The sequence below is a fragment of the Culex quinquefasciatus genome, chromosome 1 (genome assembly GCF_015732765.1).
Source record: "Culex quinquefasciatus strain JHB chromosome 1, VPISU_Cqui_1.0_pri_paternal, whole genome shotgun sequence".
Lineage (NCBI taxonomy): Eukaryota > Metazoa > Arthropoda > Insecta > Diptera > Culicidae > Culex > Culex quinquefasciatus.
The window spans coordinates 112993573-113018085 of NC_051861.1; the positions used below are offsets into that span (position 1 = coordinate 112993573).

Here is a 24513-nt window from a genome sequence, read left to right on the forward strand (position 1 = left end):
TCACAAAAAACGGTGGAAAGGGGCGGGATTTCCGAAGAGAGGGGGGAAAAGGGGGAGGAGTTTAAAACGCTAGTTCACATTAATAAGTAGATGGCGCTTCGAACCGTGGCATGGCGCGAATTGATTGCATTCTCACAGTATTGGTAGGTACTCTCTCAGTGTTTTCAAAACAAGGTTTGTTGTGACAGTTGACTGTTCTCTGTTCTTTTTTTTCTGTAGTATATATTAGTATGAGTTCAGAAAGGTAACACGATAATCGAGAATTGTGCAAGTTTATGTAATTTTGTTTTCTGTTAAGAAGAAGGAAAAAAGACAACGTAAAAGTGAGTAAAAACTAACCAAAATGAAGGAGAGCAATGAAAGAAGAAACTGGCAGCGAGAAACGAGTTGGCAAAACAGAGTATGAGCACGATGTGTGTGTGGTAGTGGTGAGCGGGGTTTGGGTGGAACAAGGAGTTACGACCATAACGCTATGACGCGGTGCCGGGCCGGGAGGTTTGCGTAACGTCCGCGTAACGTCTCTCTATGTTTAAGGGTCGTAGCGCTAGCTTCACGTACGGGTATTGGCGCAGTCGGGAAAGAATCGGTAGATCGTCGTCGGTTCAAGGTCGTCGTCGCGACCGAGGCGTCTTCGCCATCATCTTCACACGTTCAGCTCCGGGTGCTTGGAGCGGCAGTGCATCAAGAGCGTATCGCTGCGGGTGTACACGGCCGTGCACAGACTGCACGCGTACTTGCCCGGAAAGTGCACGTAGTAGTGGTTGCGCACGTTGCACACGATCTTCCCGCACAGCAGGCACCGTTTGCGTTCGTCCAGCGAGTTCACTTTCTCGAATATCTGCGCGATACGGTACGTCTTGAGCTCTGCAAAATAGTGGGGGGGGTGGTTGCAAACACACATACACGCAGATGCGGTGGAGAATGGGGGAGAGAGAGAGAGAAAAAGGGGAGAAAATGACAGGCGACAATCTGACGGAGAGCGGCGATTTGAGAGAGAGAGGGAGAGGGAGAGAGCGTGCGCGCACGCACACAGACATTTTTTCCGATTGCTCTTTGTGCGGCGATTCGCGCGTCTTCTTCGTTCGGTCCCGTGCCTCAGCGATTCTTCTTATTAATGTGAAAAGCGTTTGTTCCTTACACTAAGTTAGATGTACTTTTTTAGAATAATGAAAAAGGGAACGAATCTGGACTGAGAGAGAGAGAAATAGATACTGATATTCAATGTTTGGAGAGAGAGCGAGCGAAAAAGTACGGTACTCAAATACGAGAGAGAGAGAGAGAGTGTGTGAGAAATAGCTGTAAACTGTCAACTTTGAGAGCGAGAGAGAGAGTAAAAATTGGTGAGTTGATAAAAGAGAATGAACGTAAAAAGAAATGTCAAAAAGAGAGAGCGTATCGTAGCGGTCATGAATTTGCTTGTGGTGGTGGTTATTATTCATCTAGAATTACTGGTTTAAGAGAGAGAGTAAGAAAAAGGCAAAATTGGTAATGATTTTAGAAAGAAAAATAGAACGAGGCAATAAAAAGGGGGTGAGTAAAGATGTAAGAGAGTAGCGTAAAACTATGTAGACATTGATTTTTTTTAAATGTGCGTATTGTTTTATTTCGAAAGTTTCTCGTTTCTCTCAAAAAAGAGCGAACTTCGCGTGGGGCTCAAATTTCTCTCCGCAAAAGAGAGTGAGTGAGCGATTGAGAGCGAAAAGTCGGTGTGTAACTTGTGTGTTTTTGTGTGTGGTGGTGTGAGTAGAGGTTTAAAAGGTTTTATCGAGAGAGAAAGAATTGGATCAAATATTCGAGAGAGTAAAAATCCTGATAATGGTAAGAGTACTGAGCAAGCAGAATAAAATTCAAACCAAGCAAAGTTTCGATTCGTTTGTAGATATGAATTGTTTTTTTTTTAAATTGAAAAATCATACAGAGTTTGCGCAAGAATGTAACGATACTGTTTCGCAAATCAGAAATGAAAACGAAACAAAACAAGTTTAAATAAACCTAAAATGAAACTCATTTTCCCTCCTTCTTCGAAGATCAGACGATCAAAGTGAACTGGCGATTTTTTCCAGTGTCTTCGATTTTGACAGCTATCAAAATCGCTTACACGATTGTAAGAGATTGAATCAAAATATGTTTTTGCGTTCCCACTTTGACAGATCCAACTTGATGTTTACACGGCTGTCAAAAACCAAGCAAATAATTCCTTAGCTCGAAAAAACACGCGAAAAAGCATCGCTTTTTGCGCGTCTCATCCCGCGAGTAATTCTCGCGGGGCAATCGAATAAAATAAGGGTTAATGAATATGTAAATTGTTGAAAAACAGCCAGATTAATGGCGTCCGGAGAAAGGAGACAAAAAAACGCGTGGAGTAAACACAGCGAAACAATTGACAGCGCACCCGCACACACCCACACGCTCAATTCGAACGAAGCACAAAAGAGGAAAAAAACTCTGTTGACTTTATTTTCCCATGTGGCGTGACGCGCACTGTAAATAATTGAATCCTCACGCCATCTTTTTTTTTTTTTGCTTGCCAAAAGTCGCGAATTTGTCACAAAATTAAAATGAAATAAACACATATTGAATGTTTGTGGGTGTGGGTGAGCGCGCGCGCTCACTTATTTCGTCGCAACTGTCATTTTTTCTTCCCTCTCCCATTTCCTCTGTGCTGTGTTGATTCATAAATTATTGGTTTGTCTACCATTTTTTTTCACCTTTTTAACCGTCGCAAAGTAGTTTACAACACACCCCCACCGACGAACGAACGAGTTTGACACGTTTTCCTTTTGACAGCGCGGCGAACCAACAACCACGGGCGGACGAAAACAAAAGAAACAAGCGGCTTTGTTTACACTTTGGCCGCGCACACAGATGCGCGTTTATTAAACATGTTTTTTTTTTCATCTTCGACACGACTTGGGGATTTTTGACGTTTTTTTTTGCGTTGTGAAATTATATTGAAACAAAAAATATATTCTTTTTTTTTTCTCTTTACGCCTAATATAAATAGTGTGTGTGTGTGTTGTTGTTGTTGTTGTTTTAGAAATGATTATTAAAAATAATCACCGGTCACTCGATATAATCACCTTAAGTCGATAACATTAATAGTAATTAAATGTAAGTCAGGTAAGTATTGATTAATATCAAAGAAATAGCAATTAATTTATTTAATAGACTTTGTAAAAATACAGCGACTAAGAAAACATTACATTGTTTCGCTTGCTTTTTTTTTCATCAATTTTCTGTTAATTGTTTACTTCACATATTTGCTACACACTAGCTTAGTGCGTGTGTTTGTCGGTCTGTGTAAGTCCGTCTCATTTCTATTTGTTTGTTTAGTATATATAATGGTTTTTTCACATTGTTTTGTTTTTTTTGCTGCTTTACGACAATCATTTTTTTTAATTTTAGTTTTATTTTGCTTTGTTTTACATAACTGTCCGTTTCGGAAGGAAAACATTTTTTCATCTGTTTCTTTCTTTCTTTAGAGGGGTAACATAAATGACCAATTGTTTACGTTGCGGTTTACTTCGCCCTAACCTTTTTTGACACCGCAGAGTATCTTCACTTCTCTGAATTTGTTTTGTTTCACTTTTGTGTGTATGTATCTGTGTGTTGTTTTGCTGTTGTTTACCTTCATTATAAATAATCATAACTAGTCAATATTGCACGTACGGTTCCTTCTTCTATTATTTTTTTTCATCGAATCGGTCTCGTTACCTTTTTAAAAGTTTGTTTACACAGCTGTTCGGCTTCATCACCTTCTTCCTATAATACACTCACAGCATTGCTTTTTCGCCCCCATTCATTTTCACTCCGACACGCATTGCTTGGTTCATTGGGCTTACACGCACACAACACATCGAAACGGATTTCTGCACAACACAAACAACAAATGTCGGCCCGTTTTTTAGCACCACTTTTCGCTTCGTTTTGACCTAAAATTTCGTAACTTTCAGTGCAATTCTTTCGTTTTTTTTTTCCTAGCCCCGCCCACTTTTTTTTTGTCTTCCCGGAAAATTATTGAGGAAAAACGATTTTTTTTCAAACTACTTAAAAATTGTGTGTTGTCGACAGTTTTGAGAAGTGTTTCGTCGGAAAACAGTGGAAATGAGTGTTTTTCTTTCTATTTTTGCAGTATCACATGTTTTTGTTTTCATTTTGGAAGAGAGTTTTACTTGTTTTTTTTTTCAATTTAAAAATATTGGAGAAATTATAGTTTTTGGAGTTTCGATGAACGTTGATGTTTGATTTTCATTTTGTTAAAATTGACTTATTCGCTTTTAGCGTGTGAAGTAGACAGCTGTCAAATACACGTTGAATAATGTTGCTAAAATTACTATTCAGCAAAAATAAATTAATTTATTTTTTTTGCCACTTTTCACTCTAAGTTTAATAAAAAATGAGTAATTTTTACCCTGATTTGAGTGACATCAATATGACATTTGATTGGAAGCATGTTTATTTATTTAGTACACGCTGATTTTAAATTTTCTCTAAAACATTCAAAATAACCCAACTTTTTCAATATAGAACCAATAAAAATAAATGTATTTTTTTAATCGGGTAAATTCTTCTCAAAATTAAATAAAACAAAGAAAAAATGATTAAAAAATAGTCAAGTAAACGTTTGCTTTCAATTAAAATTTTAAAAATGATTGTAAACCTTAAAATGTGTTAAAAATCGACTCAAAAATCGTCGAAACCTAATCTACTCAAAAATGAGTAAACTCACCAAAACCAAACTTACTCAAAAAATTACTTAGTTGAAAATGTCAGATTTTAAAGTTTTACACGAAATGCAATTGAAAATGAGTCAATGTCAGTCGAAATGTACTCAAAATTGATCATCATCACGTTGAAAAATATAGTCCAAATTTCTTCCAGCAAAAATAAATCAATTTATTTGGTTTTGCCACTTTTCCCTGTTTTTAAAAATAGTAATTTTTATCCTGATATAAGTGAACCTCAATCTGACATTTGATTGGAAGCTTGTTTATTTTATTATACACGCTGATATTAAACTTTCTCAAAAACATTCAAAATAACCCAAAACTTTCAATAAAAATAACTGTAAATTTTAAATCGAGTAAAATTTTCTCAAATTCAAGCAAAAATAAGTCAAAATTGATCCAAACGTATGTTTTCATTTGAAATTTTGAACCTCGGAATGTGTGTTGAATCGACTCAAAAATCGTCGAAACCGAACATACTCAAAAATGAGTAAACTCACCAAAACCAAACTTACTCAAAAATTGATTCAGTTGAAAATGTCAGATTTTGATGTTTTACTCGAAATGCAATAAAAAATGAGTCAATTTAATGTCAGTCAAAGTGTACTCAAAATTGGTCATAACCAAAGTTACTCAGAAATGAGTTAAATTACAAATGTCAGATTTTAGACGAATTTCGCTTGAAGTTAACACGTTCGCATTTATTTTTAATTTTGAAGTACCGGAACTTGAATGTGTTTGAAATCTACTTTAAAAAAAATTAAACTGAATCTAAAAAAAAGTTGCACTTGCAAATGTCAGAAAATGAGTAAATTTCACTTTATTTGAGTGATTCAAAACTCATTTCCGAGTAGGTTCAGGTCGAAACAATTCGAATAATTTTGAATGAAGGCTTCAAAAATGTTTTCTAAATCTTGCCAAAAATCGTCGAAACTAAATTTACTAAGAAATTAGTAAATTCGTCAAAACTCAACTTACGTGAAATTCAGTTTAGTTGCAAACGTCAGATTTTGAATAATTTGCTCTCGAAGTTCAACGAAAAATGAGTCAATTTCATCCAGATTCGAGTGAACACTGACGTTTGTCTTAAATCTCATTTCTCATTTAGAAAGTGAGCGTGACAAGTTAAATAAAAAATTACTAAAATCCACCCAGACGCTCGCGTTTTTTTTTTATTTCGAAGAACCTGAACCTGAATGTGTTTTAAATAGTCTTAAAAATTGTTGAAACTGAATCTAAAAAAACAGTTTACTTGCAAATGTCAGAAAATGATTAAATTTCACTTTTGTTTGAGTGATCGAAAACACATTTCCAAGTAGGTTCGGTTCAAAACAATTTCAATAATTTTGAATGAAGGCTTGAAAAATGTTTTCTGGATCTTCTCAATAATCGTCGAAACCAAATTTACTCAAACATGAGTAAATTCGTCAAAACTCAACTTACGTAAAATTCAGTTTAGATGCAAACGTCAGATTTTGAATAATTTTCTCTCGAAATTCAACAAAAAATGAGTCAATTTCATCCATATTCGAGTGAACGCTGACGTTTGTCTTAAACTAACCTCATTTATCATTTCGAAAGAGGGCGAGATAAAAACTGAAAATGATTCTGAAACTCAAAATGTTTTCAAAATCTTCTCAAAAATCGCCGAAACCAAATGAGTAAATTCGTCAAATTCAAACTTACTGAAAAATAAGTTTAGTTGCAAACGTCTTTTTTTGTATAAAATTCACGAAAAATGATTAAATTTCATCCAGATTTGAATGAACTCTGACGTTTGTCTCAAACCTCGTTTCTGAGTTGGTTCGATCCTTAGCAACTTAAATAATTTTGAAATAGAGCGTGACAATTTCTGAAAATGGTTATTAACCTCAAAATGTTTTCAAAATTTATTCAAAATTCGTCAGAATCAAATTTACTCAAAATTTGGTTGGTTTGCAAATGTCAGATTTTGAGTAAAGTTAACTTGAAGTTCAATGAAACAACATTGAGTTATTCTCAATCTGACATCCCCTCTGGTATCGCCAGTGTTAAAATTTGTCATAACTAAGCATTCTTAAAAATGATTTTCGTTGCAATAGTAAGTTTTTGAGTTAATTTTCTTAGTAGGAGTAGGCAATTTAGGATGTGAATTATTCTGAACCTCATAAAATGATTCTTCTGGTCTGAACTTTCTCAAAAACTTAATTTAGTTGTAAATGTCATAATTTGCATGAGTTTGAATCTTGAAGTTCAAAGATAAATGAATAAAATTTACCCAGCTTTGAGTACGCTTCAAACTGTCATTTGCTTCCAAACTCAATACTCATTAAGTATAGTTTTAGATTTGAACGAGTCTAATGTCAAAATTTGAACCCGTCAAATGCAAACTGTCATATTTTTGATTGTTTTGAAGAGATCTTGCTCAAAAGATAGTAAAACCTTCTGCTGGTTAACAACATGAACGAACAAGACCAAAACTCTAACAGCCACAAAAAGCTGGAAACATTCCCCGCAGATTAAGTCCTTAAGCTGCCCAAATCTGCTGTCCATTTCCGGAGCGATCCCTCATCCCCTCAAAAACTCCCAAGTCCAAGAAGCAAAAACTTTCTCCCTTTTCCCGGAAGCAGCTTCTTCCGCTGCGCAATCAGCGCGGAAACTTGGCTGCCGCAGCAAGTCGATAATTAAAATTCAAACGACTTTTAACAGTTGATTTCCGACCCGTTGCACAATTACAACTTTGGAATACTAATTCGATTTCCGGTTGGTGGTTGGTGCTGGCCAGGACAATCAGAGCTTCTGTCACCGAAAAAAAAAAACCCCGAAAGGGGGTTTTCGTGCCCGGAAAAAGTTGCTCCTTCAACTTCTCGGAGCAAAACAATAATTATCGCTTTCTTTGCTGCGGCCTCGGCTATGATTGAGCTTTGCGGATTTTCTGCCCACCCCCCCTTGGAGAGAGCGGCCGGGACTTAATTGTTTTGTTTTTGTGTTCTTTTGCGCGGAACTGTCATTCGGACGTGAGTCTTTTTTTTGTTTCTCTTGGGCTCTTTTGCTCCGTTTGGCAATTTTGAGCTTGCGGAGGATTTGGCTACTTTCCCGGAATTTGGGGGCCGAATTTATGTAGTTTGAGGTTGGGACGAGACGGGATCCGCTTTGCGGATATAATTATGTCGTAGTTTTTGGCTGGACGATGGGAATTGTTTTTGGGGAGTAAAGAATGGTTATCTTTTGTTGATTTTATCTTAATTCTTGTGGAAATTTGAGTTGCAAAAACTTTCACGTCTAAACACTAGCTGTAAAGTGAGTTGTATCGAGTTAGCGTGTAAACGTAATCAAAACAAATGTGACAGCTGAACATCTACTCACTTTTGAGTAACCATTTTTTGATTTTTGAACACTTGAGTAACAAAAACAAACTAAAATAAAATCGTCGGAGCGTGTAAACGCAATCAAAACAAAAGTGACAGATGGAAAGTTACCCAAATTTGGGTAGGCTGCCCCCTTCAAAACATCAACGTTCATCGCACGATACTCAAACAAATGATTTTTTAACCCATCCAAACCCTTCAAATTTCGTTCCGCTTCGCGTCTATTGTTCTCCCGCTTTTTGACAGCTGCCGCTCTCTTCATTGGTGTGCGTGACTTCCGGTGTGATGCTTTACCTTTGCGCGCGCGGCGCGCTTGTGTGTGGTTGCTTGCTTTGACGTTTACAACAAATATCCGTTTTGTTTACCTTTGCGTGAGTGACTGTGACTGTTTGTTTGTTTATTATTAGTACTGAAATACATTTTACTGCCAAGTTTTGTTTTGTTTTGCTGCGTTTTACTCTACTCTTCACTGAAATGCTTCTGTTTGTGTGGGAAATAAATGCTAAACGCAATAACAATGAGCCTAACATTCAAAAACGGAAATAAAAACAAAAAAGATAAATAAGTCTGCGCGCGTGTGTTGGTGTAGAAAAAAAAAGGTAAACAAACACAGCTGGGGGAGGGGCGTTTTAACCTAATAGGAATAACTCTATTTACAATAGCACGATGCTTGTGACAGCCGGTTTAAATGAGGTAGTATTCACACACAAACAAAATGTTTGTTTTCGTTTCACTCCATTGTGTGCGCGAGCGTCTGTTTGTGTGTGTGTCAATAAGTCAAAGAAAATTAAGAGTGTCGGTTTGTGTGTGTTTGTGGTGTCTTTTTGCGGTTTAAACAACTAAAAAACTTAAACAAACTTAACAAATTAGCGCCGCTAGGGGCGCCGGTTTTGTTTTCCTTTTGTTGCAGTTGTGTGTTAAAAATAAGCTAAAAATGGTAATTTTTATCATATTGCACGTTGTTAGTAAAAATAATCAGGTTCGCGATTCTGCCCTTTACAGTTTACATACTTTACATGTTAAATCTTAACGACTGAATGTTGTTTTCCTTTGTTGTTGTTGTTTGTTTGTGTGAGCATGTTTTCCCTAGTACTTTACTACTTATAAATGTCTATTTGAGTATGTAGTTGTTGTTTTTTTGTTGTAAATGCCTTCCATTTCTCGTCTCTCTCAGCTGGCCTTTTTGTGACTGGTTTCGGTTTCTTCTGCACTATGGTTATGTTTTTTTGTTTGTTTATTTCGCAACAAGGAATGATGGTTCCACTGTTTTTTGTTAAATTTATGTATTTTTTTGTCTCTTGGCGGCAGTAGAATGTATTTCACGTATGCGATTTGACTGGTTTGCTTCACTATGAGCTTCGTCAGTTGTTTTGTTATTATTTACAAAGTTTTCTTCGACTCTTTTCTTCTTGCCAAGTTATTTTTGTATTTTTTCTCTTTGATTTTACGTTTACCGTCAGCTCGGGTAGTAAATATTTTTTTCTATTTTTATAAATATTTGCTTTTCCATTGTGTTTTCTTCCTTTTCTGCTTTACCATTATAAATATAAATATTTTACCTTTTTTAACGCTGGTTTGACGCTTGTGTGTTACTTCAGCTGCTAAACTTAATGCTTGCGTTACGCTCCATATGTTTTGCTTCAAATTGTAAATAAACAGCTAACGATTCATTGCGAAAGGAAACAAAACAGCATTCTTTTGTTTACTTTTTTATCATTTGATTAATTAGCCTAGAATTGAATTACTCGTAAAAGGTGTACTATAAATAATGAATAAATTATTACAAATTATGTTACGCTTCCTAGGGTTTGCAACAAGCGTTACACGCGTTACGCGCGTGTTTGACTCAAAAGTAACTGCAAGTAGTAGTAGTAGGTAGTATGCCCGCGGTTTACAAGTAGAAAAAGATATAGCTTAGCGTAACGCTTGATTTTTTTGCAAAAAAACTGTGACATCGTTACGCCGAAGGCGCGTCGCCAACAAAACAAAAACCCCTACCGGAAGAGAACGACACTAACTGCGCGAAGACCTGAAGGTGCGTAACTCTATTGAGCAATTATTATTCTCGCTACCTGCGCTCTACTCTACTCGCTAGTTGTTTCCCCTTTCTAAACTGCGCGTGCTCAAAAACGGAGTAACGTCTACCCTAACTTGCGTAGGCTTGAACCTCAACACGTCACGCGTTACGACCCTGTCCGTAGCTTGCTTTTGTTCTTTTTTTGTTTTCTCTCTGTACAGCTTCACTACACGCTAAAACTAACCCTACGCTAACTGGAATCTAAATCGAACGCAAGTTTCCAGCGAAAATGACCGAATTTCGGGGTGAATGACCTGTTGTTGTTGTGTCAAGGTTGAGGTTGCGTCACTTTTGAAAGAAAAAAAAGTTTCATCTTTACCCTTTCTCTTCCAGGTATTCCACGAATCGAAGTAGCGCCATTCGTGAATGGTCCCCCCCAACTGTCAGCTCAGTTTGACGTTTCAATGAGCTGTCAAGAGGAATCGCTCGCAGTAACGCAGGTAACGCAACCATTTGACACAAACGCGCACGCACGTTCAAAATCACTCAGATTTCGTCAAAACCGAACCTACTCAGAAATGAGTAAAGGGGGCATCTGTCAAATTTGAATGCCACTCAGTTTTCGTGGAATTCTGAGTGAAATTCACTCAAATCTGACAGATGCCCCCTTTACTCATTTCTGAGTAGGTTCGGTTTTGACGAAAAGTGAGTGATTTTGAACGTGCGTGCACACTCTGTTTATGACCTAAATGTTGGGGTAAACAAAACCGTCAACCAAGAAAACATGGCAACACTGCTACGCGCGGTACACTTGTCAAAATCTACATCTAGAGGGGGGAGGTGTGGTTACAAGGGTGGTGGCGCTCAATATTTTGACAGCTAAGCTCGGCGCATAAGGGTTCATGGCTAATGGTCTACAGTCTATAATCTCACTAGTGTGTGTTTGTGTTTTGTTGTATTTGCTTGTGGTTATCGATACGGTGACTTTATTTGGGGAGGAGGGGGGGGGGGGGTCTTGATATGGAACTAGAGTGGGGTGGGGGGTTAAGCTACTAAGTACTACTACCACACGACACTAGCCTGTGTGTGCGGGGGAAGATTGGCTAGGTGGGTTCCGGAACGCACTACTACACAGTCAGTATATTAGATAGGGGGTTGGCCCCGCCCCGTCAACGTTTGACAGTGTGGCACAGGGAGTCGGCGCGCACTCCGTTAACGATATCGCAGATTTTTGACAGTAACCTTTGCCGGGGTGAACAATAGTAAACATAAATAATAAGGTAATTTTTTTCTTCTCTTTTGTTTACGATCGGTGTCAGTGATAAAATCTGTTACAAATAAAAACAAAAACAAACAAACAAAAAATCCTGTAAACTTAGGTTAACAAATAAGCAAGGCCTCTCGCTGCGGTAGAAGTAGAACCTGCAGAAGGGGTGAAGGGGACAAGGGGGCGCCGGAAACATTCAGAGAACACACATTTAGATGACCAGGGGTTGATGATTAGCTAGCTATCGTTGCCGTGGCGACGAAGTCGGCGTCGACGGCGGCCGTTCTGTGGAGGATTTGACAGCTGTATGACCGATCGGTTTGTCCGCCGGGACTTGCGGCATACCCGGGTGGTGGTAGTGGTCGTAAAAGTCCTGCCCGGCAGAGTACAGATTCCCAACGCTGTTGCTACGCCGTCCGTACAACATGCTATGACCGTTTTCGAGATTCTTCCAGTGGTTGTAGCCGCCGCCGGTGATGTCACTTTCGCCGCCGCCGCCAGACTGATCTAGATAAGAGGACGGTGAAATGCTGGCCGATGCGGGCCTTGTAGCCGTCCGTTCGCTACCAGGTACATTGTTGTTGTTGTTGGTTGGTGCTACCATCATCATCATCATGCTACTGCTATTGTTGTTGTCGGTGACTACCGTCGAGGAACTATCTACTATGTCGCCGCCGCCATTTTGTCTAGGGTACTGCGCGTCACCGGTTGGATGGTAGTGTTGGTGGTGGCTGTAGCCGGGCGGCCAGTGGTGGTACCTCCTATATCAGTCGGACGTGCCGCTCTGGGAGTGCAGTCCGGGCGAGGAGGACGCCGTCGAGGCGGCCGCCGCTGCAACGGCCGCCGCCGCCGCAGCCGCCGAGTTTGGAATGGGAAAGTCCGCCTTGAAGGGGCTCAGGGCGGCGTAGTTGACGTTCGCGGCGAGGCCCGCGGCCGCGGCCGAAAAGTCCGTCTTGAAGCTGTTGGCGGCGGCCGCGGCGGCTGAAATGGCGGCGGCTGCGGCGGCCGCTTGCGACGCCATCGCCGGCGACATCATGTTGTCGAACTTGCGCGTGTCCGGGTTGTACATCGGATGCTTGAACTTGCAGTGCGTCCGCAGGTTGTCGCTCCGGGTGTACGTCGCCCGGCACAGCGGACACTCGAACCGGCCCGGGAAGTGCACGTGGTAGTGGTTCCGTATGTGCGTTACCACTTTGCCGCACAGCTTGCACCGGTGCAGGTTGCAGCCGCCCGACAGACGCTCAAACGTCAGCCGCATGTGCCAGGCCTTGGAGCCTGTAGGGGTGAGATTATATATAGAGAGACACAGACACATAGAGAGGGAGAGAGCGTTTGACAGAGAGAGAGAGAGGTGGGCGAGACACAGAGAGTGTGAGAGCGAGAGTGGGACAGAGCAAAACAAACAGGACGGCGCGTGTTTGAGGGGGCGGCTGTTCCAGGAGACTCCAAAGTGACAGCTGTCATCCGGTTCAATTTGGCGCTAGAAAGTCATGATTTCATCTATGGCTCTGAATCGCACTATTTTTGTTCGATCAAAATGGCTGATTTCTAAAATTTGACAGCTCTGTCTGATATCGTTTTGTTTACGTTTGTTTCTACACCCTCATTCAAAATCACTCAGCTTTTGACTAAACCGAACCTACTCAGAAATGAGTAAAAAGGGACATTTGTCAGATTTGAGTGAATTTCACTCAATTTTCGTTGAGTTCTGAGTGAATTTCGCTCAATTTTCGATGAATTCTGAGTGAAAGTTACTCAAATTTGACAGATGTCCCTTTTACTCATTTCTGAGAAGGTTCGGTTTTGGCGAAAACTGACTGATTTTGAATGTGCGTGACAGAGGAAGCTAGATTCTTTCAATGATTTGATGGTTTGCTTAAAGAAAATAACCAATACAAACAAAGCAATGTAAACATTACTTTACCTGAATAAATGAGAAAACCAACTTGCAACAAAACATTGTGGTTGGCAATTTTGACAGGTGTGGTATTTCTGTGATCTTCTGTTAAGCTTTGAACTTTGAGTGACTCTAGTTCTTTTCTGAAGTCACGATTTCCTTGTTTATATTTTCAGAAATTTTGACAGCTGATGTTGTTTTTTTACTGTCTTGGTAGCTGTCAAGCAGTTTAAGTCGCTCACGAAATGAATTTTTAGGATTTTTTCCCCTTTTCAACAGGCGCATTTCAAATAAATAATTTTTGAGTAGTTAATTTCACCCAGTTTTTTAATCCGAACCTACTCAGGAATGAGTCTTGAAAGTATAATTTTCATTCATTTCTGAATGACATTCACAAGTTTTGGGTAATTTTTACCCAGAATTCTGAATGAAAATTACCCAGACTCGAGTCAATTTTACCCAAAACCGGGTAAAATTCACCCAAAAATGAGGGAAAATAAAACTTTAAAAAAATATTCGTGAGTTGGTTTGGGTTTGATCAAATCTGAGTGATAATAAATCAGAAATAAGTTATTTCAATTGAGCGTGTAAATACAGAATGACTGTTATATTTGCAATGTCAAAATTTGTGAAAAGATGATTTCTATCAAAACAATGAAAAAGGACCTTAGACAAGATGTAAACAATAACTGAAATCTACTTGTTCCAAATGTAAACAAAAACTGACATTTGCAGGACGCAAAGTTTGTTTACACTCCTTCCATATTGATTAGCAACAAATAAAGCTGCCGCAAGGTTTGACAGCTCCAACCTGTCAAACGCCTCAAAAATGTGATAAAAAGTCGCCTGATTGCGCCGACTGACAGCTGTCAAAGTGGAGTCTCCTTCGCGTCCAATGAAACGCCCTCCTCTCACACGGCGAGTTCGACGCGTTGACAAACGGGTTGTTGTTGTTGTTTTGATTGCGCGCGATGACACATTCGGAGCGAGCTTTTGTTTCGATACGAATCGATTCCCGGGAAAAAGTTTAAAAAAATAAAACACAAAAAATGACAGAAAAACAAACTCAAAACAAAACAGGTCAAAATATAAAAAACAAAACACAAACGAAAAAGGGGGGGGGGGGGGGGGGAAAACGAAAATGACGCAATGTAAGGGAAAACGAAAAAATAAAGTTTTAAAACAATAAATGAAATCAACCAAAACTGTACAAAAAAGAAGGGTAGAATTTATCCAAACAGAAGAGAGTAAAAGAAAGAAAGAGAGTTAAAGAACGAAAGAGCAGTTAATTTCTCTCCATAGCTCGGTGTTTGCAGAGAGGCGCGCGCGCCTCGTTGTTGTTGTTGTTGACAGATTATTAACATGGGTTTAGTCGGGCGCGCACGCGCGCTTTTGACAGGTGTCATGGTGGTTTTATTTGCAGCGGAGGCGGTTTAGTAGATTGTTGTTGTTGTTGTTTTTGTTCTGAGGGGGTGAACTCGGCGGTTTGTTTTCTAAACATTATTCTTAGAGTTATATTAGAGTTATATAGCTGGTGGTGAGAGAAGAGTATCCAATTACAGAGTTTACAAAATACACTTAGAGAGAGAGAGAGAAGGGTAGAGGGTGAGAAAATTACAATTAGGTAAACAAAAATATTGATATGAACGTTTTTGCGTTGTAACGAGAGTTTTTTTTTGCTTTTTTTTGGCGATACAGAGTGGGACAAATTTAGTAAACACACTTAGTTCGGAAAACAACGTAACTCCAATCACAAGATATACAAGTAAGAAACGGTGGACGAAAACACGTTCAATTTGGCGGCCAAACTGCTTTGCGGATTAAAATATTGTTTGTTTTTTTCGGTGTAAGTGTAATGTGTGTCTGTGTGAGTAGATGTCGCTTTGTTTGTTTTTTTTTTGTATGGAATAAAGTAAAAGAATCACCAACCAGCACCAACATAGAGATGTTTCAAGATAAAATGTACACAAACAAAAACCGGCGCTGCGAAGCAGCGCACTCGCTCTTTTGCTTTTGTTTTTTGTTTCAAACACTTCCGTGTAAAAACAAAATGGCGACAAAAAAAAAACACGAAAAGTCAAAACCAATTGAAAACTGAACACTCGATTTTACATGTTGTGTTAAAAGCAAAATACACATTCACAGGATTAGTGTTGTAAGGTATTATTTACACAGAAAGAGAGAGAGAAATATATATGTATATGTATTCATAAAAATGGTACTCATAAACGCTAGCAGAGAAACATTTAGAAAACATTTTTTCGCGACATACTTTGTTGTGCCGCAAAACTTCCAACAAAACAGCGAATGTTGTGACGTCAGCGAGACAGCGAGATAGAGTGGAGACAAACACATAGGCAAAACAAACGCGCGGGAGAAGAGCCGTCACAGTGGAGAGAGAGCGGAGAGAAAATCGGACTGCTGCTGGCGCTGCTGCGTTGCGCTCACAAAAACACACACACATAGAGAGAGCTGAACAGGTGAGTGACAGACAGAGAGAGTTGGTTTTTTAAAGTGACAGCGAGAATGAGAGTGATGGGTTCGTCGACAAAAGAGAGAGACACCAGCGAGAGAGAGAGTTGGAACGCAACGTTTCAAAAATTAAAAATTACGACATCGAAATGTTGATTTGAAAGTTGACAGTCATGCGTTTGACGTTTGGAGTTGGGAGCGCTGCGCGCTCGCAATCGGACGAAATAATAAACAACACTGACTGAACTTGAGAATAAAAACGGAACGCATAAAGAAAATATTGAATGACCCACTTAGAACGAACAAAAGGGGACCATAATAAAAAAAATCGAAACGAGTGGTTTAGAACAAAAACAAACAAAAGGGTGACACCTGGCCAATAATAATAAATAGCAAAGTTTATTGCCGTTTGCCGCCGGCCTTCGGGAAATATCTGCAAGATTGAGATTTATGTTGATATCGTTGCAGGAGGATTTTTTCCTCGTTCTTTTAACTCCCACCCAGCGCAAAAAAGGAGGAATGGCGAACATAACCTCGCAAGCCGGCACGACCGTGCCGGCTTGGAGGTTATGTTGGCCCGTGTGACAAAAACAATCTGTAAATATGATTAATGTGGGTTGGTTTTGCCGAGAAATTTTTTTCCCGACGCTTTTTAGTACACCCGGTTTGACAGCAAAAGGCGCCTCTGGCGCCCGCTAGCGAAACTAAAGTGACGTTTCGAAATGCAATCACTGTGCCACAGTGTGCGGTTGGGGACCAACCGGGCGCGGACTAGGGGTGGTGGATTAATGTTTGTGTTTTGTGGTTGTTCTAACCTGGTTATTTTCACAGTATTATTAATCGTTTTCATGGAAACGTACAAATGTTTCGGCTTTGTCGTTTTTTTTGTGTGGTTACAACGTGACTGCCTTGTTTATTTTTTAAATTTATTATTTTTTGGTATTGTTTTCATATAAATATACTTTTCTATATAAAAATATATCTATGTATATTAGTCTACTTTGTTACGCTACCGTGTATATGGCTGTTTGTTTACTTTATTCTCCTAGGTTGCTACGTCTTATATATTGCAAACGGTTTCGGAAAAGAACGCAAAAATCAGACTAGATGAATCAACAGTTAACCCAAGGAACGCCAAACTATCTCGCAAGTTCGCTTTAAGTGGTATTGCACGGTCAACTCAGACAACTGTACTAAAAAACTGTACTAAAACGCAGATCTACGGTTGTTTTGCACTATTCTTCTAGAATAAGGTCCGACTAGCGGTAGGTTTAGCTATTATTAGATAGTGGCGGGGGACAACATCCCTCGGCGCGCCGAGGGACCCCCCGCCATCTGTCAGTTTTGACGTTTAGATGAACGCATTCTTCTTAAACTTGAGCCGCTGGTGCTTGTTCCGGGCGGCGTTTAATCACATGTGGACGATGTGGTTGTAGAACCGGTCCCTCAGCTCCGGATGTTTGACCTTGCAGTGGGCCTTCATGTTGTCGCGGCGGGTAAACTTCTGGCCGCAGACGGGGCACTCGTGGCTCTGGGGCCGGTGGATGTTGGCGTGGTGCCAGCGGTTCGACACCGTCTTGTGGCAGCTGACGCAGCTGTACAGCGTCGGGAAGGTGCCGGTCAGCTGGATGAAGAGCGACGAGTAGTCGATGTTGTGGTCCCGGCGCGTTCCGGCCGACCCCGAGCGGGAGCTCTCGCTTCCGGAACCGGTTCCGGTGCCGCAGAGACCCCCGGAGCTGGTCCCCGGTGGGGTGCTGCTGGACAGGAGCGACGATCCGGACGAGCCGGAACGCTGCTGCTGGGCACCGAGCCCGTTGAGTCGCTGGTGGTGCTCCAGCAGGGATCCGGCCGGGCCGGGCAGGTGCGGGTGGTGCCGGGACGCCATCGCCAGACGCAACATCGGGTCACCTGGAATGCACACAGCACAAGGAGCGGGGGGTGGCATTCAGATGAGAAAAGGGGGCGTGCCTCAAATCACGCAACGCACACATACAGAGAGCCACAATCGAGAGGGGGGAACGGGGCGGGGAGGCAAACTCAAAACAAAGGGGTTTGTTGTGTTGGGTGTCAGCTTTTGACAGCTCTGTCAAACTCTACTAGTAAATATACTCAATAGGCGGCCACTAATTGGTTATAGCTTATTCATATGTAGGTGTGTGTGAGTGTTTGGGGGGTGGACAGAACGAACACTAATCTAAGTTTGATGCTTGCTCGTATCGGTTTGTTATGACACATCTGTCACTCGAAACCCCCACCCGGTCTAGTTGCGTTTTGTTTTGAAACTTCTGCCGCGGGGCGTATTCATGGATGCACTAACACTCAATAAAAGATATCGTTTGAAAGAAAACAACACAAATAATCCGTAACGCAGCTCTAAGAGGGGGATGGCAACGAAAACAAAACAAAAACACACGCAAAGATGGACAATTTTGACAGCTTTGCGTGTGGTGGCTTGTACTAAACAAAGATCGCGTCGTTTGTGTTGGTGAGGGGACGAACTATAACAATCGAAAGCGGTTTGGTGATATTGGTGTGAGCTTTGGGAGCGCTAGGAGGCTAGGTTTGCGGGTGTGTGTGTGTGTTGGTGTGATTGCGGCTAGTTTATTTTTTATTTTTCTAAGGTTGTTACGACATTCGAATTGCGGTTTGTTTTGTGATTTGACAGCTAGGTTTCACAGTTTTTTTTTGTTTACTTTCGTGAGATCGATTTGGCAGGTTGGTTTTTTTTCGGTATCGGTATTGTCATATACGAGTAAATATATCCATACTGGTTACTAGTTTTGGTTTTTTTAATGGTATATATATGTATATAATAGGCACTAAATGTTATCATATAATACAACACTAAGGAATCACTAAGTTTTGGTTTCTGTATTCTCTGGTTTATCAACTAACACAAGCTTGGAAATCAAACGGAAGGTACGTACTAAGGGAAAACAAACGGAAAACGAAACAAAACGAGTTTTGACACGGGCAAAAGAGACTAAAACAAAACAAAAATGTGTCTACCGTTTTTTTAGAATGCAACGTCGTTTTGCTCTTTTGACAGTTCAAAGGAACAATTGTTTGTAAACAATGATGATTGTGTGTAAAAGTGTTGCAGACGCTCAGTTGTTGTTCAACCTTCTCAAGGTTTCAAAAAGTACTCATTTTTTGACAGTTCGATTGTCAGCGTAATAATCACTGCAATGTATCAAAATGTAATGGCTTAATTCTGCGAAAATTTCCCTCAAAGCACTAACAAAACCCCGACAAATCCGCGCCAGACAAACTTATCCCCAAACAAACAACTCCAGAGGGAGCAAATGACAGATTCCGTTCCCCCCTTAGGGGAAGAACAACAACAAACCCCGCAGGAAAACTTAGTTGAAAAACTTCTCCCGAAGACGACGATGCACAGACAATCACGAAATTATGCATTGGATTGTGCATAACCCCCCTAAAACCTGATCTAATTCAACCCCCCTGGAGCGATTTGCGTCCTCAACTGACAGAACTGTCCTTTGAGCGTTTAAATCCTTTTCCCTGTTTGAGGAGGGGAAGGATTTTGGTCTCGAGGCGAGACAATTTCAATTATATAATTACATCGGAGGGAGTTCTCCTCAACCTCACAATTGCTCACTTAGAGTGGGCGAAATTAGGAGGAGGAGAAGTCCCTCAGTTTTGTGGTTCCTTTCATCTTGAGAGGAGTTTCCTCTCTACCCTTTGGAAATGTAGTCGCGAGCTCGGAATGAGCACTTGGAAATGCAGGTGGAACCGTTGCGAGGGGAAGGTTTGAAATTTGAGAAAGAAAATGATGAAATTCGATAAAAGTGGGTAAACATTCATGATCGTATAAAATTCGAGCTGTCAAAAATACACGAAAAATGGAAATTTGTCAAAAATCTGGTAACATTGCAAAATTTTACATCTTCTAACTAATATCAATTTGAATATTCTTCTAGAAGCGTGTAAATGTCAAAATAAGTAAATTTTGTTTCAGCGTGTAATTGTCAAACCTGCACGCTAACAAAATTAGAATAAAAATGTCTAAAAGAAACATGAAATATTTCACTAGATAACGTCATATAAATGTGGTATTTTTGATCAAATTTGACAGCTGCTTTTCAATAGTTTTATTAAATGGTGTATCTGTCAAAATAATGGAATAATAATTTTCTAATTTTTGTCAAACATTGAAACATTTCCCAAAACCGAACCTACTCAGAAATGAGTAATCTGTCAAATTTGAGTAAATTTCACTCAAAATACATAATAAAATGAATTCATCCAGATCTGAGTGAAATTCCCTCAAATCTGACAGATAAATTTCACTCAGAATATAACTGAAATTCACTCAAATCTGAAATGTCAAATTTACCCTTGTCTGAGTTCGGTTTTGATGAAAACTGAGGAATTTGAAATCAGCACGTTCAAAATTACTAAGAAATGAGTAAATTTTACATCTGTCAAATTTCAATGGATTTAACTTAAAATTCATAAAAAAATTAGTGAAATTTACCTAGATCTGAGTAAAATTTACTCAAATCTGACAGCTGCAATTCACTCAGAATTCACGAAAATTGAGCGAAATCTCTCAAATCTGACAGATGCCCAATTTACTCTTTTCTGAGTTCTGTTTTGACGAAAACTGAGGAATTTGAAATTAGCACGTTCAAAATCACTCAGTTTTCGTCAAATCTGAACCTACTCAGAAATGAGTAAGTTGGACATCTGTCTAATTTGAGTGAATTTTACTCAAAATTCATCAAGAGTTGAGCGAATTTTACTCAAAATTAATCAAAAGTTAAGCGAATTTTATTCAAAATTCGTCAAAAATTGAGTAAATTTACTCAAAATTTATCAAAATTGAGTGAATTCTACTCAAATTCATCAAACGTTAAGTGAATTTTATTCAAAATTCATCAAAAATGGAGTTAAATTCACCTAGATATGAGTTAAATTCACTATAATCTAACAGATGCAAATTTGAGTGAATTTTACTCAAAATTCGTCAAAAATTTAGTGAACTTAACTCAAAATTCATCAAAAATTGAGTTAATTTTAATCAAAATTCATCAAAAGTTGAGTGAATTTTACTCAAAATTTATCAAAAATTTAGTGAATTATAATCAAAATTCATCAAAATTTGAGTGAATTTTTATTCAAAATTCATCAAAATTTGAGTGAATTTTTATTCAAAATTCATCAAAACTGAGTGAAATTCATCTAGATATGAGTTAAATCCACTCAAATTTGACAGATGCTAATTTGAGAAAATTTTACTCAAAATTCGTCAAAAATTGAGTGAATTTTACTCAAAATTCATCAAAAATTGAGTGAATTTTACTCAAAATTAATCAAAAGTTGAGCGAATTTTACTCCAAATTTCTTAAAAAAATTAGTGAATTCTACTCAAAATTCTCGATAAAATTTTCAAAAGGCCCTATCTGCATAGGAAACCCATGAGGGTTAGGTTGTTTTGAAAATTTAATGTAGAATTCATCAAAAGTTGATTGAATTTTACTCAAAATTCATCAAAATTGATTGAAATTCACCTAGACATGAGTTAAATTCACTCAAATCTGACAGATGCTAATTTGAGTGAATTTTACTCAAAATTCGTCAAAAATTTAGTGAATTTTACTCAAAATTCATAAAAAATAAGTGAATTTTAATCAAAATTCATCAAAAGTTGAGCGAATTTTATTCAAAATTCATCAAAAATTGAGTAAAAGTTAAATTTTATTCAAAATTCGTCAAAAATTGAGTAAATTTACTCAAAATTTATCAAAATTGAGTGAATTCTACTCAAAATTCATCCAACGTTAAGTGAATTTTATTCAAAATTCATCAAAAATTGAGTTAAATTCACCTAGATATGAGTTAAATTCACTATAATCTAACAGATGCAAATTTGAGTGAATTTTACTCAAAATTCGTCAAAAATTGAGTGAATTTTACTCAAAATTCGTCAAAAATTGAGTAAATTTTACTCAAAATTCATCAAAAGTTGAGCGAATTTTACTCAAAATTTCTTCAAAAATTTAGTGAATTTACTCATAATTCATCAAAAATTGAGTGAATTCTACTCAAAATTCATCAAAAGTTGAGTGAATTTTACTCAAAATTCATCAAAAATTGAGTGAAATTCATCTAGATATGAGTTAAATCCACTCAAATCCGACAGATGCTAATTTGAGTGAATTTTACTTAAAATTCGTCAAAAATTGAGTGAATTTTACTCAAAATTCGTCAAAAATTGAGTGAATTTTACTCAAAATTCATCAAAAATTGAGTGAATTCTACTCAACATTCATCAAAAGTTGAGTGAATTTAACTCAAAATTCATCAAAAATTGAGTGAAATTCATCTAGATGTGAGTTAAATCCACTGACAATGACAATCCATCTGACAGATGCTAATTTGATTGAATTTTACTCAAAATTCGTCAAAAATTGAATGAATTTTAATCAAAATTCATCAAAAGTTGAGTGAATTTTACTCAAAATTCTTCAAAAATTGAGTGAAATTCACTAAGATATGAGTTAAATTCACTTAAACCTGACAGAAGCCACATCTACTCATTTCTGAGTAGGTTCGTTTGTGACGAAAACTGAGTAAATTCTGTCAGTCATAAAAAAAAAAATAAAACATCTGACAGTCCAAATCCCAAGTGTCTTCCAAACCAAATTAGCGCCACCTGACGGCCCAAATCCTCCCCGCACGCTCAAGATGCAGTTAATGATGATTTGATTATTTACACACACTCGACGTCGTCGTCGGTGTCGTTCTATTGCATACACCTCGGGGGCAAATCCCCGCGCGACGGTGCTGCCATCGCTTGTCGATTCTGGTGGCGGTGGCGGCGACGACGACGGGAATCAACAGCGCAAACAACCAACTAATCTCGTTTTCAAGACATAAATACACAACGCTCTCGGGGTTGCACACTTACAGGCGCGCGCACACAGACACGTGTGTCGGTGACGTGGCGCAAATCGAGATTTGAGACGGGATTCTGCTGGTTGGAGTTGTTTGAGGTGTCACAGAGTTGGGGAGGCGAATTTAGGCTAACTTTGGGCGTAAAACTGTTTTTGTCAATAGATGGCGCTGGTCAGTTATTGATTGAAGTTTATTTTCTTGCAATCTGCGATCGAGTACTGAAGTTTGAGGGGTATTTCGTTACAAGAAACGTTGTTCATGATCTAGTCAAGACTCGCACCGCTGGACAAAAATAAATCGCGTTTATAAATTTTGTCAATAGATGGCGCACATAAATTTCTCTCGTACAAAAAGACTGTTTCCAGTTTTGAAAAAACCCAAATTTGTAGAAAGGAACAAATCAAGCATACCTTTAGGCGCCTAACAATTTCCCCTCAATAGATGGCGCCAACCAAAATTCCAGTCTTTTAATCTGTGACTTGCTGCAGTGACATCGCGTTAAACTCTGCAAAGCAAGTGTGCAGCGAAAAGACGGATTACTTGGTCCCGTGGGTGGGTCGTAGCGCCAAGGGAATTTTCCTAGCTAGGACGACGACGAAGTCGTCGAGGGGATAAACTTCCTAATTGATTAAGATATGAATAATTAATTTTCTGGCTCAAAGGAGCAAACCGCCGAGTTGAGGTTAAGTCGGAGCAATAACGGGCTCTTTTTGCACAGCAGAACGCTGATTACACACTGATTCGCGCGCGCTAAGACAACCGTTAAGACAGGTGACGATGCGATAATTTCCGGCAGCTTAAGCAGCTGTTTGACAGTTGCGCCGAGGGGTATGTAAATGGAATTTCACGCTTGGTTTGGGGTGGCAAACAAAGTTGGTGGAGGAGCAACTTGGCTGCAAATTGGTGATTTGTGGTTTTTTTTTTAATGAAAACGTAATGGGTTAGATTTGGGTTGATTTTGTGGTGGGTTATTTTTAATCTTATTTTGAGGCATTTCCTCTGAGAGTGTACAACTGACAGCTTGTTCACATGTTTTCTAGATTGATTTTTGATAGAATACTAAATTTGAGTAGGTTGCCTTACTTTTCTTAATCAAAGTAGCGATTACAAAAAAATACCCCGTAAAAATGCATATTTTTTGTGTGTAGGGCCGACAATGGCTTGATGTCGGGCAAACTGTTAATTTCTCAAAAGTGACAGCTGTTTGTTTAGCGACACAATAAGTGTGCACGCTGAGGTGTTTTTCCTCATTTTTTGAATATTTTAAACTCGTTTTGAAATTCTACCCAAAATTGGGTTCTTAACTTATCAACTACTCAATCTTAAATGGCTTTCCTTTTAATCAAAATCGACTTAACCAAAAAAGTTCACAATCGCACCTGTCAAATCAAAGTGGCAATCGCACGCCTGTCAAACGTCGTCTACCTGACTGTTTTTTTTGCTCTTCAAAGAGCAATCCAGTCCCACTTGCTATTCGTTTCACATCGCCCGAAACCAAACTTTAAATTAAATCAGATATCTGCTAACCACTCTCAAGCTGGGATGTCGTCTTTTTCCCCCCTCCCCTAACTGCGACCAGTCGCCAACGAGGCGCAAATTCTGCTCTCGCAGGATAGAATAAAAATTGAGCTGCACATATCGTGAGGAGGGATACAAAAAGGAGGGCACAATCTTCCTCGAAAAGGGCATTTTTATTCTCATTCTTGATTCTAGAGATGATTCACTGCGAAAAATCAGCTTAAAAATTGCAGCAAAAGTTGTTTTGACACAAAATTTAGTACTTTTCTGTTTGACGTAGAGAAATTACTCATTTTTTGACAGCTGCACATCTAGCGACAAAAGCTACTTTGGTTAAAAATTTA

At 38.9% G+C, this 24513-nt stretch overlaps 1 protein-coding gene across 1 annotated transcript in view; it reads right to left on the reverse strand.

Moving 5' to 3' along the window:
• The window catches only part of LOC6043608, a 454063-nt gene that overhangs the window by 9640 nt on the left and 419910 nt on the right, over positions 1-24513 (reverse strand). The window contains exons 11-14 of the mRNA XM_038266500.1: positions 12128-12633; positions 11610-12052; positions 11497-11513; positions 648-864 (exon numbers count right to left, since the gene is read on the reverse strand). Coding sequence (XP_038122428.1) covers positions 648-864; positions 11497-11513; positions 11610-12052; positions 12128-12633 — 1183 coding nt within the window. The remainder of the gene's footprint in view (positions 1-647; positions 865-11496; positions 11514-11609; positions 12053-12127; positions 12634-24513) is intronic.